The sequence below is a fragment of the Talpa europaea genome (genome assembly GCF_964194135.1).
Source record: "Talpa europaea genome assembly, chromosome: 4".
NCBI lineage: Eukaryota > Metazoa > Chordata > Mammalia > Eulipotyphla > Talpidae > Talpa > Talpa europaea.
In genome coordinates this window covers 69,533,215-69,552,967 of record NC_140070.1, presented here as the reverse complement: position 1 = coordinate 69,552,967, position 19,753 = coordinate 69,533,215, and the positions used below count along the sequence as shown (strand labels likewise).

Sequence of the window (19,753 nt, the reverse complement as noted above, 5' to 3'; positions counted from 1 at the left end):
TATTTCCATTTTTAGCTTTTTAAGGTAAATACAGACTGCTTTCCAAAATGACTGTACAAGTTTACATTTCCACCAACAATTTATTAGGGTTCCTCTTTCTTCACATACTTTCAAACACTTGCTTTTGGAGATCTTTTTAATATGTTCTATTCTCGTGGGTGTGAACTGTTATCACATTATGATTTTAACCTCCATCTCTCTTACTAACAACAAAGATGAGCATTTCTCCCTATATCAGATGGCCCCTGGATATCCTCTTTGGGGAGCTATCTGTTCATACTTGCTGTCCACTTATTAATTGATTGTTTTGTATTGTTAAATTAAATAAATTATTTAGTATATTTTGAGTATTAACCTCTAGTGAATTATGTAATATATGAATATTTTATCCAATTTAGTAGGAAATTTGCTTTAATAATCTACTTATATTTGTTCATACTGTTTAAAAACATTTTAATCTCAGACAATCCTAATTTTTGTTTTTATTTTCCTTGCCATAAGAGTCAAGTCTTCAAAAACATTTATGATTGAAACATGAAAGATACCACCAATCATATCTTCTAAATTTTATATTGTTAAGGTCTCACATATAAGACTTTCACTCATTTAGAATATACTTGTGTGCATGGAGTCAGTGGTTCAACTTTATTGTTTTACATGTGGCTGCCCAGTTTTTCAGTGTCACCTGTTAAAGAGACTCTCTTTTCCTCAATGTATGGTCATGCCTAGTTTATCAAGAACTAAGTATTTTGATAGAGCATATTTTTACTGTACTTGTCATATAATTTAGATGTTCATTACCTCTATATTTGAAATTTTGTTGCTTCATAATAACCCCTATAGTGCTTCTTTTATATTCAGCTTGCTCTTTGTATGGATTTTTTTTTATTTTTGCTATTCAGTGAAGTTCCTTGCTTACATTTCTTCCACCTTTTCTGTTAATCTTGCAGAAGAAATTATTCTAGATTGGAAATATTTGTCTTTAATCACTTTAAATATCTTTTGTCATTTCATTCTTTTTTGTAAGTTTTCCACTGAAAATGGTCAATGTAATAGATATCCCCCTTTACCTTACTCTCCTTTCTCTCAATGTTTTAGATATTTTATTCTTTAAGGCTTTCAGCAGTTTAATGACTTTCAATAGTTTAAATATAATGTGTCTTGGAATGTGTTGGTCTGGTCTTATTTGGTTTGGAAACTTTTAGGCATCTTGGATCAGGACACTAGATTAATTTCCCACATTGAGATGGTTCTTAGTAATTATTTCCTTAAATAAGTTCTATACCTTTCTCTTCTCCTTCTGGGGTCCCCATTATATGGACTTATGTATATTTTTAGTCTCAACAACAAAAAGAATTAGAAGAAAATGTAAAAAATGAGAACAGAAGAAAAACTTCTTCAGCATGTTTTGCATTAGGCAAATGCAAAGTGTTATTTTTTAGGGGGACACTACAACAAATGTGTTTCCCCTGACTGGCTTTTGAATTAATTGAGATCTAATCCAAAATTGACAGATACATACAAAATATTAGCTTCATTTTTGTTAATGATGAAACTGGAGGGAAACAAACACACTTAAAGGTACAGTATAAATGGACTTCCTAAAAATGCATGCAGAAGTACACAAATCACCACTTGGTCATATGGATAGCTGGGAAATCTCATGGTGGGAATACTTACTAAGATTTATCCTTCCCTTATTAAGCATACATCCCTGTACAGCAGACAAGAACAAGTACTTTTGTAGACATTTGCAGACCCCAGAGGAAATTGAAAAGTGGGTTCAATTCCACAGCCCAAATTCTTTTCTTTTAAAATTTGTTTAACAGGGCCGCCCCTGGTGGCACAGCGGTTAAGTGCTGGGCTGCGAAGCTGCCCACCGCCTCTGCAGTGCCGGTTCAATCCCCAGCCGCCAGTGAGGGTCCCACATGGCAGTGAGGGTCCTCTCCTGCCGCCCGCTGCTCCCCTCAGCAGTGTATTTCATCAGTCTGCCTGTTCTGTTCCCCACTCTGGCTTTGGTGAATTCTCTCACCCTCCCGCGCTTCTGACTATACCCAGTGCTTGTATAAATAAATAAATAAATAAATCTTTTTAAAAAAATTGTTTAACATTAGTTCACAATACATATATGACTCGAGGTATAGGATAACAATTCGTCAGAAGTATGTTGCCATATCAACACACCTCAAAGAAAGAACATACAGTCCTGCACCGTAGCTAATTTCTTTTTTTAAGATTTGTTTTTATTTATGCATACAAGAGCTGGGGTGTAAACCAGAGTTGCAGGGGGTGAGAGTCTTCATCAGAGACAGAGAGGGGAGCAGAGCAGGCAGAAATACTAAAATACACTGCTGAGGGTATCAGTGGGCAAGAGAAAAGAGATCTGCCTCGCCATGTGGGTCAGCTCCCTGGCCACAGATCGAACTCATGCTGCAGTGGCTGCTGATCTCTTATAGCACTGACTTTAGCCTCTGTGCCACCAGGGAGGCCCCTTACCATAGCTCATTTGTTTCACAAGCTACAAGTTAGGTAATTTGTTCCTCCTCCCCAAAAAAGGGAGTGAATGAGGAACAGAGATATGACAAGATTGTTACTCATAAACAACCTTGCTCATATGGTCAGGAGGTGTTGTTATTCTGGTTTTAAAAGTTAAGAGAAAATCCATAAATATTAAGTAACTTGACCCATGTCATAATTAGTACTTTTCAGAATCAATAGTCACACCCGAATTGTGTATTCTTTGTTCAACATGGTCTACTGTTTATTGGTTATTTACATGTTTATATACAGATGTGTAGATATATAGGTGAGTGGCTAGATAAATGAATACATAAAAACAAATATAGCTTGCATACATTTATTTGCTGATTATGATAAATCCAACTATGATATAACAAATAAGTATTTTAAGTGGTTCAAACTTTTTATACATAATGAATTCCATTGTGAATATAGTTGGATAAACTTAAAAATATGTAACTTTTACTTTAGTCTATTATGATAGATTATATAGGAATTTTCTTAAATTGCTCTCCATTTATTACTTATCTAGGGAGCTACTTTCACCACATTTATATGTTTCCCAACTCCACAAAATGTTTAAGTGATGGGAGAGGTCTTCATAAATAAGTATTAAAAGAAATAATATATTAAAGCAGGTAACTCCCTGATAATTATCTCTCCCAGTTATATTTATGATCTCAAAACAAAATGTGCGCATGCTTGCATTTATGTAGATAGATGATAGATAGATAGATAGATAGATAGATAGATAGATAGATAGATAGATAGATTTTTCTCAAGTACCAATGGCCTCTAGTATTTGGTGTGATCAACATTTGTACCATGTTGAGGAGGGGCACTTGAGTGTGCTGTAAGAGTGGGATGAATTACTGTAAAGTAGGGCACTAATTAGTTGAGTCTTTGAATTAACAAGAAAAAAAATCAAAAACATTTAAATTTCAGTCAGGACAATACAGATTACACATAAAGAAGACTTACTTGGTAGCAAGGATTAAACAGACTGTGAAATGGAGAAAGCAGATCTCCCTTGGAGGTCTCTTAACCAGCTAGTTTGGAAAGAGTGATGCTTCGAGGCAAGGGGCTGGCCTGGGAGAACTCTCAAAATATATTTGTTTGTACTTTTATTTAAAATATCACAGATTAAGGGCCTCCCTGGTGGCGCAGCGGTTGAGCGCTGGGTTGCGAAGCTGCCCGCAGCCTCTGCAGCGCTGGTTCAATCCTCGGCTGATCCCCGGCCACCGGAGGAGGGTCCCGCATGGCTTGCAGACCTCTCCTGCCGCCCGCTGCTCCCCTCAGCAGTGTACTTCGGTCCTTCTGCCTGTTCTGCTCCCCGCTCTGGCTCTGGTGAATTCTCTCACCCTCCCGCGCTTCTGACTGTACCCAGTGCTTGTATAAATAAATAAATAAATCTTTTTTTTTTTTTATAAATTTTATTGTTATATTCCCCATACAATTGCAGCCCCCCATTCTGACCCCAATCCCTCCCCTCCCGCCCCCGCCCCCCTAAAAGTGTCTCTGGTTCATAGTTTTTTGTTGATTTTGATTTTCACTTTCTTATAGTTATTCATTTTCCTGGTCCCTTATTTAAGTTTTCTAGATTCCTGCTATGAGAGAGACCATCCGGTATTTTTCTTTTTCTTTTTGGCTTATTTCGCTGAGCATGATCCCTTCCAGCGCCATCCATGTTGCAGCAAATTGCATGTGTTTATCTTTTTTGAATGCTGAGTAATATTCCATGGTATATATGTACCACATCTTCTTAATCCAGTCATCTATTTTTGGGCATTTGGGTTGTTTCCAAAGCTTAGCTATTGTAAACAGTGCTGCTATAAACATAGGGGTGCAGGTGTTCTTTGGAATTGATGTTTCTGTGTCCTTTGGGTAAATACCTAGGAGTGGAATTGCTGGGTCATATGGAAGCTCTATGTTTAGTAGGTCCAGAAATCTCCACACAGCTTTCCACAGTGGTTGGACCAGTTTGCACTCCCACCAACAGTGCAGAAGAGTTCCTTTTTCTCCACACCCTCGCCAACATTTGTTGTTGCTAGTTTTTTTAATATGTGCCATTCTCACTGGTGTAAGATGGTATCTCATGGTAGTTTTGATTTGTATTTCCCTGATGACAAGTGATGTTGAACATTTTTTCATATGCCTGTTGGCCATTTGCATTTCCTCTTCAGAGAAGTTTCTTTTAAGCTCTTCTGCCCATTTTTTGACTGGATTATTTTCTTTGTTGTTGTTGAGTCTCATCAGCTCTTTGCAGATTTTTGTGATCAGTCTTTTATCATTAGTGTTGGGTGCAAAAATGTTCTCCCAGTTGGTGGGGTTCTCTTTGTTTTTGTTATTGTCTCCTTTGCTGTGCAGAAGCTCTTTAATTTGATGTAGTCCCAGCTGTTTATCTTTGCCTTCACTATCACTGCTTTGGGTGATGTGTCTGTAAAGATGTCTTTGATGTGCAAATCACGTAGTGTTTCGCCTATATTTCCTTCTATATATTTTATGGTTTCAGGTCTTATGTCTAGTTCTTTAATCCATTTTGAGTTGATTTTTGTGTATGGTGTGAGGTGGTGGTCAAGCTTCATTCTTTTGCATGTAGCGACCCAGTTTTCCCAGCACCATTTATTGAACAAACTTTCTTTGCTCCAATGCATAGTCTTTGCTCCTTTGTCAAAGATTAGTTGACCATAAATCTGTGGGTTTATTTCTGGATTTTCTATTCGATTCCATTGGTCTGTATGTCTGTTCTTGTTCCAATACCATGCAGTTTTGATGATTATGGCTTTGTAGTATAGTTTGAAGTCTGGGAGTCTGATGCCTCCATTCCCTTCTTTTTTTTTCAGGAGAGCTTTGGCTATTCGGGGTTTTTTGTGATTCCATATGAATTTCATCAATAATTGTTCTATTTCTTTGAAGAATGACATTGAAATTTTGATTGGAATAGCATTGAATCTGTATATTGCTTTTGGAAGGATGGCCATTTTAATAATGTTTATTCTTCCAATCCATGAGCAGGGGATGTCTCTCCATTTCTTTGTGTCTTCTTCTATTTCTTTTAACAGTGTTTTATAGTTTTCTTTGTATAGGTCCTTTACCTCTTTTGTTAGATTTATTCCCAAATATTTGATTTTTTTTGTTTCAATAACAAAAGGGATGGTCTTTTTGATTTCTTCTTCTTCAGATTTATTGTTTGTGTATAGGAAGGCTACTGACTTTTGCGTGTTGATTTTGTATCCTGCCACTTTACTGAACTGATTGATGAGTTGAATTAGCTTTTCTGTGGAGTTTTTGGGGTTCTCTATGTATAATATCATATCGTCTGCAAATAGTGATAGTTTGACTTCTTCTTTTCCTATTTGGATTCCTTGGATGTCTTTCTCTTGTCTTATTGCCCTGGCTAGGACTTCCAGTATTATATTGAAAAGCAATGGTGAGAGTGGACATCCTTGTCTTGTTCCAGATCTTAATGGAATTGCTTTCAGCTTTTCACCATTGAGAATGATACTGGCTGTTGGCTTGTCATAGATGGCCTTTATGATGTTGAGGTATGTTCCTTGTATCCCAAGAATTTCAAGGGCTTTTATCATGAATGGGTGTTGCACTTTGTCGAAAGCTTTCTCAGCATCTATTGATATTATCATATGGTTTTTATATTTCTTTTTGTTGATGTGTTGGATAACGTTGATTGATTTTCGGATGTTAAACCATCCTTGTGCCCCTGGAATGAATCCAACTTGGTCGTGGTGAATTATCTTATGGATACATTGTTGGATTCTGATAGCTAAAATTTTTAAATAAATAAATCTTAAAAAAAAATCACAGATTAATTTCATATCTAGTATAACCAATAACACTGAAATGCTATGACAGAAGAAACCATCTTTGATACTATTTTTACTCTTAAACTACCCAACTGGGGCTGAGCACATAGTAGCTAACCAATAAATGTGCACAAAACAGGCAGATTAGTCAATTGGGAACAATAGTAATTTAAAAAAGGAAAACTAGATTTTGTTTGCAGATCCAAAATAAAGTGTGTGGGGTTTATAGGACAGTCATCAAACTCTCTAGGTATAAATTTCCATGTCCTCTATGAGTTGAGAGGCTCTGCATTGCTATAACACTGAATCCACAATTCTGATAAGCCTGTTCTGTATCCAGCTCATGCTATCAATATCATTGAGGGGAAGTAAGAATCCTTACTTCTAGTGCCACTTTTTTTTTTTTAACCAATTATCATTTTGAGTTTTTTTAAATCATTTAATTTATATTGAATTCCATGTATAGAAATCTTTTTAGTCAAAATCCTATCATACCACACAATGGCATACTGAGTTACATTCTCTGTTTATTCATATTAGCATTTCTGATATATTTCAAAAATAAAAAATTGGCTCAAAATGTCAAACTTACTTTCATATATATTTAGCAGTCAATTCATTAAACAACATATTTATACCATATAAGCTATTTCTTCCAAATGAAAGATTTTTACCTCAAATGTCCAGTGTTCATAATCTTTGTAAGTTCATTTATACAAATGTAAGTAATGTTAGTTACCATTTTGTTTTGAAAAACTCCCTGACTCCATGGGATTACCATGCTCAAACAATCACACTACACATGCCATTTCTTTTCTTCTTCTTTTTTTTTTAAGATTTTTTATTTATTTATACAAGCACTGGGTACAGTTAGAAGCACGGGAGGGTGAGAGAATTCACCAGAGCCAGAGGGGAGAGCAGAGCAAGCAGACTGATGAAGTACACTGCTGAGGGGAGCAGTGGGAGGCAGGAGAGGTCCATGCACCATGTGGGACCCTCGCTGGTGGCCAGGGATTGAACCGGCCCTGCAGAGGCTACGGGCATCTTTGCAGCCCAGCACTAAGCCACTGCGCCACCAGGGGAGACCCTACACATGCCATTTCATCAATAATTTAGATAATTTACATGGAGAAGCTTCAGAAAATTCAAACAAAGCCAAAACACTTTGATTTGGAGTAAGAACGTGATTTGCCTTTCAACTATAACAGAGTCATGATCAAGAAATATGTATACAAAAACCTACTGATAACAAATGTTTCAACTAGTTGGACTTTCAATGATAAACATAGTTTAATTGTAATCTGTAAATAAGGAAAGAAATAAAATGTGCAGTGACCACGTGCTTGTTTACATTTACTTTTAAATGGATGGATATCATCAATCCAGTTATTTATTCAATATTTATGAAGCATTTATGAATTCTGCTGTTAGAAACATGTGAGCTGGGGATAAAAAGGGATTAAATGACCCTTTCCCAGGAAATATTCCCAATTTAATGGGCAGTATACCTATGTAAATAAATACAGTGTTCTGTAAAATAGGAAAGAAGCATATAATAGTCAAAAAAAGAAACAATAATTTAGACACCATAGATATTGGAATCAACTTTATGGAATAACTATGGATAAAGTAGTTATAGAAAAGCACATAATTTGTAAAAATAAGCATACCAGAAAGAATCTACCAATTTAAGAAAAACAAGACTTCAAAAAATGTAATGTCTAATTGTTGACATTTAAAACTCAATAGATTGGATGAGCAGATGCAGTAGAAAAGGAAAAGAAAAAAATAATATGTGAAAACAGCAAGTGAGGGAGAACGAGAAGGTAAAATATATGCACCATCACAGAAACAGAAGAGGATATTTGGCGGTGCCCTGACCTTAATGTACTAGATTCCAGTAGTAACCTCTTCAGTCATGAAAATCAATGACCAAATATTTCTGGGGAACAAAATCACCCCAGTTGAGAACCAGTGTCTTCAAGAACAAAAAAGAAAAACAAATTACTGACCCTTTACATTCATTATTATATTGGTAAAAATCTTTTAAAAATAATAAAACATTGGATTTAATAGCAAATAAAATTATAAAATATAATTGGGCTTTTTACCTCAAAAAGCAAAGGTGGTTGAATTTTTGTGAAACCATGCATATTCGAAAAACCATAAAATAAAATAAAGAAGTAAAAATATAATATATATGCATATATAGTATATTTGTACACTACATGTCTGTGTAAATAACATACATATGTGCACACGGATATATTTGCATATGGAATATATGTGTGTGTGTGTGTGTGTATATATATAAATATATATATATATATATAAATCCTGATAGTGTCCTGTAAAATCTTCCTCTTCTTTTTTCTCCATTTTAATCTATGAGGTTCAAGAATATACAATAATATATCTTCAGTGTTTATTAGAAACCACACATTAGTTTCATTGCTATGCCTGCAAGAAAGGGATGCTAATGTAAACTGAGCTAATCAGAAACCTTCTGCACAAGTCTGTAGCTATTTGGAGAACTGATTAAAGGACAATATTAGATAATAACACCATTACAAATGTATCAGTTCTTTTGAGGTGTGGACTCTAGATGTATTTTAATGGTATAACACATGTCTACTAAAGTGTTGATCTGTGTTCCAAAAAGTAATTCAAATGAGCATCCAGTAAATAAACATGATTGACTCATCACTGCACTCACAAGAATAGAAATGTTCATTTGCAGTAAATTTAGATTACACTCATTATCAAAATAATTTCTATATGCATATAAACAAATCTGAGATCATTGTGTGTTCTATAATAAAGCAAGTTGAGTCTCCAGTACAACCATGTTTCAAATAGTCATTTAATGAAAGTATAAAGAAAAGTTGCAAAGTAGTATGATATGAAGAGGAAGTTCTTTACTGGTGAGTGTGTCTATTCCATACTCCCATCCCCAGTTCCGCATCTCAGCAAAGAGGAAGACAACGTTAGCTCAACATCAAACTCTTGACTCTAACACATACTGACCTTACTCTTATTCATTAGTTAAATGAAACCACTGGATATCAGCTAAATGAAACCATGGGCATCACTGTTCAAATATTTTGACATTATTATGAGCCACTGAAAGTAATGAACTTCAATCAAAATGTGAGATAAATTAGTGAAATAAATTAGTAGGTATAGAGTTTAACATGATAAATCAGTCTAATAGCTATCGTAAAAATAAAGATTATTGTCATCCTAACTATGGCTAATTATTGCATATTTTATGTATATAGGTCTGTGTGTATCTATAATTATATAGATTATTGCTTATATATAAAATGCCCAGCACAATAATTACATATATTCTATATATGTAGAGAGATAGATAGATAATAAAACTAAACCAAAAATAAACAGAGAGACAACTTCGTCTTGGGGAAGTGAGGAGTCATAACAGACAATATTCTCATCATGCAGACAATGTTGTCATCAGTGGTAACCGTGCCATTTGGACACCATAAAGTTCTAGATTCTTCCTGTTCTCTGGTGCATCTGGGCTTTTCTGAGACAGGTTTCACCCAGTCAGGGTCCTCTGAGTAGAATAGTATATACATTTATAAAGGCAAGACTGAAATTCACCAATTCTTTTTCATTTAAGTGAGATGCTCTTTTTAATTATAAGACGGTTTAGCAATGATATTCTCAATATTGAGTCAACATCAGAGAACAGAAAAGTCTAGAACTTTACGGTGTTATGACATTGGCTACCAAAAGAGGCAAAAAACAAAAATAGATAATCAAAATGATCCCACTTGGCAATTCAGATCTTGGAGTTTTACAATCATTATGATGAATGTTTCAGCAAATAGAAAAATAAATATATATATTTTAATCTATGACAAAGGATCCTTAAAAAGTAATCAAATAAAAAGAAAATATTGAGGTTCAAAAAAAAAAGCCCAGATGCAGTGGCTTTTATATATATTTTTGACAGCTTACCTAGACTCACTCCTGTTGCTGCCTGCCAGAACTTTACAGTGCAGAACTGAATCTGACCCCTTCCTGAGAACCTGAGAAATTTTCAAACTTGTCTGCAAATTGTCTTGTCTTGGCCATCCCAGTCAAACCCACAGCTCCAGCCCCAATTACCTTCAGCTAGCTATTGCGTGTCTGGTTTTCTCCTATCAACTTATTCATATCTGCCCATCAGTAAAAGGCATTGTTGGGGAAAAATGATTGTGAATGTGTCAGGTTAATGGAAAAACATAGAGATAAGACCACGTATATCTTTTTAAAAAATGTCTCAATACATAAAATGCTCAAGCATTTTAGTAATATGACTAGACAGAAAAAAAGGCATGGTACATGTGATCCCTTTAGTTTCAGTATCTTCTTTTTTACAGAAGATAAGGAAGCAGTCTCTGGCCCCCATTACATTCTAATCTAGGCAACAACTGAGTTCATAAATGAGAATACAGTACCTATTATTTGAACACCTACTATATGCCACCCACTATGCTAACTGCTTTATAAGTTTTATCTTATTAAATTTCCATAGCAAGTTTTATGGTTTTAGAAATTGCCATTATCCTAAATTTTACAGATGAGGAAAGAGTCTTAAAAAGATTAAATGACATGCCCAAGGTTACATACATTGTAAGTGACAGAGTTCAGACTCAAATCCAGGTCTATTTGAATACAATGCACTTAACTTTGTGTATAATGCCTTAAAACACCATTACGTAGGATTTCAGTTTATGTTTCAATCTTTAGCTTTAATCAGTGATCTCCTTAAAGGCAGAATTCTTTTATCAGTATTTTTTTATATCCTCAGAGCATGGAAAAATGCCTGATATAGAGTAGAAATTCAATGATTGTCAAATGAACAAAATGATGAATTAATATATCAAAGGAAGATGGGAGGAATTATACTTAAAAAGAGCCAGAAAAAACTGAAGTTTGTGTAAAAAGATAATTCTACTCCAAGAATAATACTCCTTCAGTTAGTGTTGTGTGGCCCTTTATTTCTATTGTCGCAACATATGAGTATTTTATGATAAGCACCATTTTTACTTTAGAATTAAATAAAATGCTTTCAAAATATGTACCTTGCTCGGGGATTTAAACGAACAATTGAAATTCCATAATCAGAACATGACACAACCAAACCAGCGTATAATCATATGTTTCCTATAATAAGCTACTTGAAGTGTTCTTAGGGCTACAATTTTGTAATCGAGACATGAGAGGAAGATCTGTGCTCTTAACAACATTCAACACAGGCACTTCAGCTGGCTCTGGATAAAAGACAAGCCCCTCTTTTGCTTGACATAGATGTTGTCTTTTTCCTTATCAGTAAGCGACAGTCCTATTACCTTCACATCCTCTGCCATCTTCCTCCAGCTTCTGGCCTGCTTGACATTTGCAGTAGTAACTGCCAATTGTATTACAGCATTGATCTTGACAGCCACCATTGGCAATGGAACATTCATTTATATCTGCAATTGAATATTTAAAGAGCATTAGCCTCCTATATCTAGACACACCAGAAAGACTATAGAAGTTCTCTTAACAATGTGCCATCCCAGAGTGACATTCTTTGACTACAGATCAAATAAGATAAAACCATTATATCTTATTTTAATTAAGACTAATGCACTCTATTTTGATATAAAAGAAAAGGCAGACCATAACCTTTCACGTGTGATATAGCTTTGAACACAATACTAAGGAGTTGTCCGGTCTTATGAAATTTGGAGGCTTATAATACAGAACCAGAAATTTCACATCCAAATGTTATTTGAGGATGAGATTAAAACAGCAAGAAATTATCAAGTCAGAACAGTAGGTCACTTCTTCATTAAATTTGTTGTTATTGGCTTTTCAAACAGATAATTGTTAAACCTCCACCACAACTTATTTGGCATTGTGCCAGACAGTGTGGTTTACAGAGGTTAATATCCAGCTGGGGTTCAGGGCTAAAAATATAGTGTGATTCGGCTGTATACATTTACTGGCTATGTCCACAGCCCATTCCTAAATCTGTGGTCAGAACTATCATCTCAATGTTAAATATTCCTTCCACCCAACTTAAAGGTGACGGATATTTGATAGTGACTCATTCTGCTCAAAAAAAGGCCCTTCTACTTTATGTTACTTATCTGACTCAATATATCTTGGCCTGATGAGATGAATGTGGTTATAAAGGAGAGGGCAGGAACGGCAGAAAGGAAGTGAGGGAAGGGTATGCATGGAAAAGGAGAGAGAGACTGACTGAGAATGTGTTAGTCAGGGAGAGTAGAAGAAACTAAGAAAGGAGAAACACACACAAAGGGGTCTCAAATCACCTAAACTGTGGAACCGCAGAGAGAGAAATCCTGAAGGAATGGAGTCCTAACAGGAGCATGGCCTACAATGCATCTTGACTAGATGTGACTGCTTTTCTCTGAGGCCTGACTGTGCAGCTGTTGAAACTGGTTTGTTTATTTTTAGTTACCTTTTTATTTAAATGAGTTATACACATAGAAATATATACAAATCTTAAGTACACAGTCTGATGAGTTTTCACAAATAGAGATACCAAAGCAACCACAATAAATAGAACATTACTAACATCCAAGAAGCACACCCCTTGGTAAAAGAAACAACTATCCTGACCTTTATCACTATAGGTTAGTTCTGTTATTTTGTGCTATATATAAGTATGCCATATTATCTACGTTTTTGTGTCATGTTTCTGACCATCAGCACACTGTTTATTAGATGCATACATGCTGTTGCATACTTTTGTAGTTTGTTCATTTTATTTTATTACTCAATTTTATGACTATATCTATTTAAAGAATTTGCATATGAAGTTTACCGGTTAATGTATCTAGAACTAGAATGACTGGTTCAAAAGGTATGCTGCGTTCTCTTTTAGTAGTATTGATAAATAGTCTCCTGACTTCTTTCAATGTTGTGTATAAAAAAATGCTACTCATCTTGCCAACATCTGTGATATTCTGCTTTGTTTTGTTTTTTTTTCATTTCAGTTGTTCTAGGAAGTATGTAAAGCATCACTTTAATATGCACTTTTCCTAATGATTAATTAAACTAAGCACACTTTAATATTATTGATCATTTGGATAACATCTTCTTGAAGTGCTTGTCAGACTATTTTGCCCATTTGTCCAATTTAAAATAGTGGTTTAGTTAATATTCTGTTAAACATTTTTTGACTATGGTCATGAGACAGATTCATCTGCACTATTTCATTCTTATAAAATTCTTGCTAGGTTTTGGTGTCCAGGTCATGCTGGATGCATAAAACAAGTGGGGAATTTTTTATTCTTTCCAGTCTCTGAAAGTAAATATCAGTGTGAGATTATTATTTCTTATCTACATGTTTGAAAGAGGTCATTATTTTTTTAAAGATGTATTTATTTTTGTTTACAAGAACTGAGGTGTAGGCAAGAGCTGGGGGGATAGAGGATTCACCAAATAAAGAGTGGGGAGCAGAAAAAGCAGATCTACTGAAGTGCAATGCTAAGGGGAACAGCTGCATAGACAGGAAAGGTCTGCTGCACCCTAGGTGGGTTAGATCCCTGGACAGGGATCAGACTCAGGCGACAGCGGTGGTCTGAGACATAATCCCAAGGCCACCAAGCAGTTCCTGAAAGAGTTTGTTTATGATGTCATTGTGTGTGTGTGTGTTTGAAAGAGAGCCACAGACAGGGAGAGAGATTAATTAATTATGAATTTAATTTATTTGTATGACATATTCAGATTTTCATTCAGACATCTATTCTGATCTTTAACCACAATAGGCTAATTTTGTCAGATAAATTATGTTTTTATATTATATGCTGGGGAAATGATATACATTTCAAAGGATATGTTCCTTTCATATAAGTGATACTTACATTATGTTAAGCTCGTCATAATATTCTAGCACTATATTTTTAATATTTTATCCAACTTATAGTGAGGTGCCATTCCCTATTACTTAAGAAATTAAAATATACTGTATTTTTTCTCTAAATCACATTTGAAGATCTAGTATCTATGAATCTATTGAGTTAATTCAAAACAATTTTGTTTCGAAACAATAAAAACCTTGGGCCTCCCTGGTGGTACAGGGGTTAAAGTCTCAGCAGTATCAAGCAATCACACATGAGTTTAAGCCCCAGCCAGGGAGCTAACCCACATGGCGCAGCAAACCTTTCCTGTCTCACCCACTGCTCCCCTCAGCAGTGTATTTCAGCACATCTGCCTGTTCTGCTTCCCACTCTGTCTCTAGTGACTCCTGTCATCCCCAACATCTATGGCCTACATCTCAGTTCTTGCATGCATAAATAAATAAAAATAAATCTTAAAATATAACTGTATCAAACATTCTGTATAATTTGAGACCTTTAATTTAGTAAGACACTTTAGTCCATTATTAACAATACAACATTTAACAAAGAAAACTGATGAGTAATAATATGAGTAATACATGAATTATATGAGTAACTCATTTCCAATACTTCTTGACTAATAAACAAAGATACTTTGAAACATGATGCTTAAGAAAATACTACCTGCATCCCTAGGTATTTACCCAAAGGACACAGAAACATTAATTCCAAAGAGCACCTGCACCCCTATGTTTATAGCAGCACTATTTACAATAGCTAGGGAGCTATGGAAACAACCCAAATGCCCAGAAGCAGATGACTGGATCAAGAAGATGTGGTACATATACACAATGGATTATTACTCAGCAATCAAAAAAGATAAATTCATGCCATTTCTAAACTCATGCCATTTGCAACAACATGGATGGAGCTGGAAGGGATCATGCTCAGCGAAATAAGTCAGAAAGAAAAGGAAAAATACCGGATGGTCTCACTCATAGCAGGAATTTAGAAAACCTAAATAAGGGACCAGGAAAAAGTATAACTATAAGAAAGAAAAAATCAAAATCAATAAACAACTATAAACCAGAGATATACTGGGGGGCGGTGGGGAAAGGAGGGAATGGGTTCAAAATAAGGGGGGTAGAATTGTATGGGGAATATAAAAATAAAAAAAGAAAGAAAATACTCCCTTCCTGCTGGATTAATTGTGAAATATTTGAATACAATTCAAGTATAACATAGAGTTTAATAAGCTAAAATAACATCAAATGTACACCATTAAACTGAACCTCAGTTGTCAAATTTAACACATTTTTGGGAAACATATCTGATTTTACATTTTTTTTTTTACTGTAATTTTCATTTTATATATTTGGAAGCTCTATTACGAATGACACACCAATTTAGAATTGCCACACCTTCATAACAGATTAACTCTTTGTTACTATATATTTCTCTTGAGATGTAGCTACACTTCTTTTATTAAACTTAAGGTATTTTGATATTAGTATAGCTATATCAATTTTCTTTTGGTTTGAGTTTGCAAGATATTTCATTTTTTTAAGATTTATTTATTTATTTATACAAGAACTGGGGTACAGGCCAGATGCACGGTAGGGTGAGAGGATTCACCAGAGACAGAGTGGGCAACAGAACAGGCAAACTGACGAAACACACTGCTGAGGGAAGCAGCGGGCGAGACAGGAGAAGTCTGCTGTGCCATGTGGGACCCTCGCAGGCCGGCAGGGATCCAACTGACTGGCTTTGCAGAGACTGCGGACAGCTTCATAGCGCTGCGCTCAACCACCTGTGCCACCAGGGGAGGCCCTATTTCAATATTTTTAATCTTCAGTTTTTTAACTCTTTTGTATTCATATATTTGAGAAAATATATCCATGAAACTATATCTATGTGTGATACTTTATATATTCTAACATCTATAAACTGTGGTATTACATCATTAAGTTTGATGTAATTATTGACATATCTGTATAAAATTCACTATTTTACTATTTTTCTAAATTTCTATATAATTAATGTCAAATTTAGTTTTGAATATAATATGACCTTTTTCTCTGTCTACTTTTAAGGTTTTCTCTTGCCTGTATTTCATTTATTCCACTATGACAGGCTTTGATTTTTTTAAAATTAGATTTCAATCTTAGATTTGTAGTACATCACAATTGTGTCATTTGATGTCTTTCAGTTTCAGAAAAATGATTCCTACTGTTATATGATCAAATATTGGTTTTTTTGTCCCTCTCTACTTTCTAGTTATCAATAAAACATGTTTGTGAGAACTTTGATCTATAAATCATTTCTCTCATGTTATTTTCTGCTTTTTTTATTATTATTTTTCTCTCTTTGATTCAGCCTAGATACAATCTACTGATCATCTCCCAGGTTTACCAATTCTAAAATCAGATGATTAAAATATACCATTTAATCATATCTACTATGTTCTTCATTTAGATTTCTGACTTCTATTAATTACAGTATATTTTTCAATAGATTTTACTTATAAGGTGAAATTTTTCATCCCATCATCAATTTTCTCATTTTTATAAATGCACTCTTCTTTGACATGCTTTATTGTATTGAGACTAGACTCTGCCAACATTTCTTTCTTTCCACCTGACACAATATTAAGCACTGGAGGTAACTTCAATGAAAGGACTTAGCACTTCTATACCATAGTTTCCTGTTTTACAGGCATGTGCATTATGTCACTAGCACTCTACTTCTTTGTCAGTGGAAGGATTCTTCCCCAGCAAGACAGTGATGTACAGGAAATCCAGAGATGCATGTGCTTTAGCAAATCTCACCAATATTTCCACAGACTGTTTCCCAGTCAATTTCACTGTTACCACAGTGAACAGGTTTTGCTCAGCAAACTTTTATGACATTGAGTGGGCCATGCTCATACCTTCTCCGCAGAAATCTGAATTTCAACAGGGATGGGAGAATATTTCCAAGTTTCTTTCTTTCTTGGGTACTTTCCTCAAGTCCTAGATATTCCTATAGCCTTTGACATTCTCACTACACTTTCTAGTACTTTATCTCTGGTTTCTAATTAATTACCTTAATAGTACTTTTATTACCTTAATAGTACTTTATTAATTACTTTTAAAGTACTTATCATATCCAGCTGTGACTTCTGTCTATTAATAGTCTCTAATGGTTATCCATTATCTCCAGTATCTGAATTCCTTAAGTATTGGCTTCCCTGATAGGTTTAAATTCTAATTTATATCTCCTCAGTTCAGTGAGATTGATGACTTTTCTTCCCATTAGCAGACATATTCATTTCAAATATTCAGTCTTTTCACTACGTCACTTAAGAATCAATTCCTAGAGGGAAAACCTTATCTCATTGACTTTCTTTGCTTCCATGATATTATCTGATGTATTCAGATGAGTTATTTTTTATATTACATGCACCCTTTCTAGTATTTTAGAAGGTTAATTTGTCTTTTACTTTTATTATTATAGAAGGTGAATTTGTCTTTTACTATTACAATAACACAACCAGTAAAATAATTTTATGATCTTCCTTACAGTAGTTCAAAGAAGATATTAACTGAGATATTACACAGTTGACCAACTTCACTTAATCCACAAACCAGAAATTCATGACTATCAAACTTGAAATGTTCAACAAAGAATATGACACTCTATAAATAGTTCTTGAGTTTTGTGCTACAGTATATCATAGAGCAAATGCTCAGTGATGGTTGACTTCCTAAGGAATACTAGAATACAAGCTTATAAACAAGTTTGGATATTGTTCTCTATGCTTATTCTGTGAACAAGAGATGATATGCTGGAGTAATATATATATATATATATTTATAAATAAATATATAAATTTATATATAAATATATATATTTATATCTCATGTCCTGTAATTCCATTCTTAAGAATTCATCCAAAAACATATCTAGGTGTTAGATACCTTCTTATACATAATATCATACAGGCCTCATAATGAACTGATGTGATCACACAAAATGATGTTTATTGAAAAATGTGATTTTTAAAAAATTGAATATCACACATAGAGCAAAGCATTTATTACAACTTAAATGCCATAGTAATTAAGTGAGTGACTAAGTCAATTCAATGTATTATTTCAATACAGTCATTAAAAGTTTAATTGTAATGGCTATAAAACAACATGGAAAACTATTATGATGGCAGATTGCAAATTGCTTCCGTGTTTTAGTTGCAACTATAAAAGCCTTATATTAGTATTGAAAAAGCTTAGAAAAATTGAAGCAATAAATAATTTTGTATATAACAATAATGGAGTTATGTTTATATAAAGTTTTATTCTTTGTTGTAATATTGATTGGGTCAACATTATTTAAAAAATAGGTCCGATATTTGACAGCAAATAAGAAAGGAGAATAAAACAAAGAATAATAACATTTTAAGTGACTATTCAAAGGGAAATACTTGTTTGCCAGGAGGAACAGATTGTTGCAGCCATTAAATTCTTATGGAAACTCATTACATGAGTTTTGAATATAGGGGTGACTGGATAAAAAATAGCAAAATTTTCAAGGGAGGATTTTCAAAAAATGCTAAACTTTTCTTCATTAATATTAACCAATATTGACCTGTACTGAAACGTAAGACCTAATGTAGCAAAATATTGTGGCAAAATTACTTCCATGGAAAAACTAAATCTATAATATGACCCAGTCAAATTGTCTCTGCCCAGTCAAATTGTGTTGCCTGCAACACATATATCATTTTTAAAACCAAAGTAATGCTTGTTTTGCATAACCATGATTAGAAAAATAATTTATATTTTGGGACCAAGTACATCCATTTTTATGCTTTCCAGTTTACAACAGTCTCTTCCACAACCTATTCCTTTCATGAGGAATCTCACTCACTTTTTGTATTTTACTGGTTCAGAAAGCATCTGACTTCAATTTTTCTCCTGCAAGAATTGGGTTTGTATCCTTAAAGATTCACGAAGCTGGGGCCTCTCCAGTGGCTCAGTGGTTGAGCGCTGGGTTGTGAGGCTGCCCTCAACCTCTGCTGCACTGGTTCGATCCCCGGCTGCTCCCCGGCCACCAGAGGAGGGTCCCAGATGGCGCGCAGACCTCTCCTGCCGCCCGCTGCTCCCCTCAGCAGTGTACTTCGGTCCTTCTGCCTGCTCTGCTCCCCCCGCTCTGGCTCTGGTGAATTCTCTCACCCTCCCGCGCTTCTGACTCTACTCAGTGCTTGTATAAATAAACAAACAAACAAATAAATAAATAAATAAATCTTTAAAAAATAATTCACAAAGCTATCTTGGGGGTGATCTGGAAATTGATGGAGAGGAAGATGAAGAGAAGTCCCAACAGAAGTCCTAAATCCACAAATGATGGAATCTTAATTCCGTAAGTGAACAAAATGTTTTAATTTATTTAACATGTTGACTAGCTCTCAACTTAAAATTTGTTTGAATAAAGTGTTTGTTTTTGCTACTAAAATATTTGAAACATTTCTTATAATGTTACATCTGGTTATGGAGAACTCATAAG

General features: G+C 34.6%; 1 protein-coding gene across 1 annotated transcript in view; it reads right to left on the bottom strand.

Annotated features, from left to right (window-relative positions):
• LOC311170242 (EGF-like and EMI domain-containing protein 1) overlaps positions 1-19,753 on the bottom strand; it is a gene marked incomplete at both ends in the record, with an annotated part of 629,838 nt that overhangs the window by 166,636 nt on the left and 443,449 nt on the right. Inside the window, one exon of the mRNA XM_084232626.1 lies at positions 11,705-11,827. Within this exon, the coding sequence (XP_084088752.1) occupies positions 11,705-11,827 (123 nt within the window). The remainder of the gene's footprint in view (positions 1-11,704; positions 11,828-19,753) is intronic.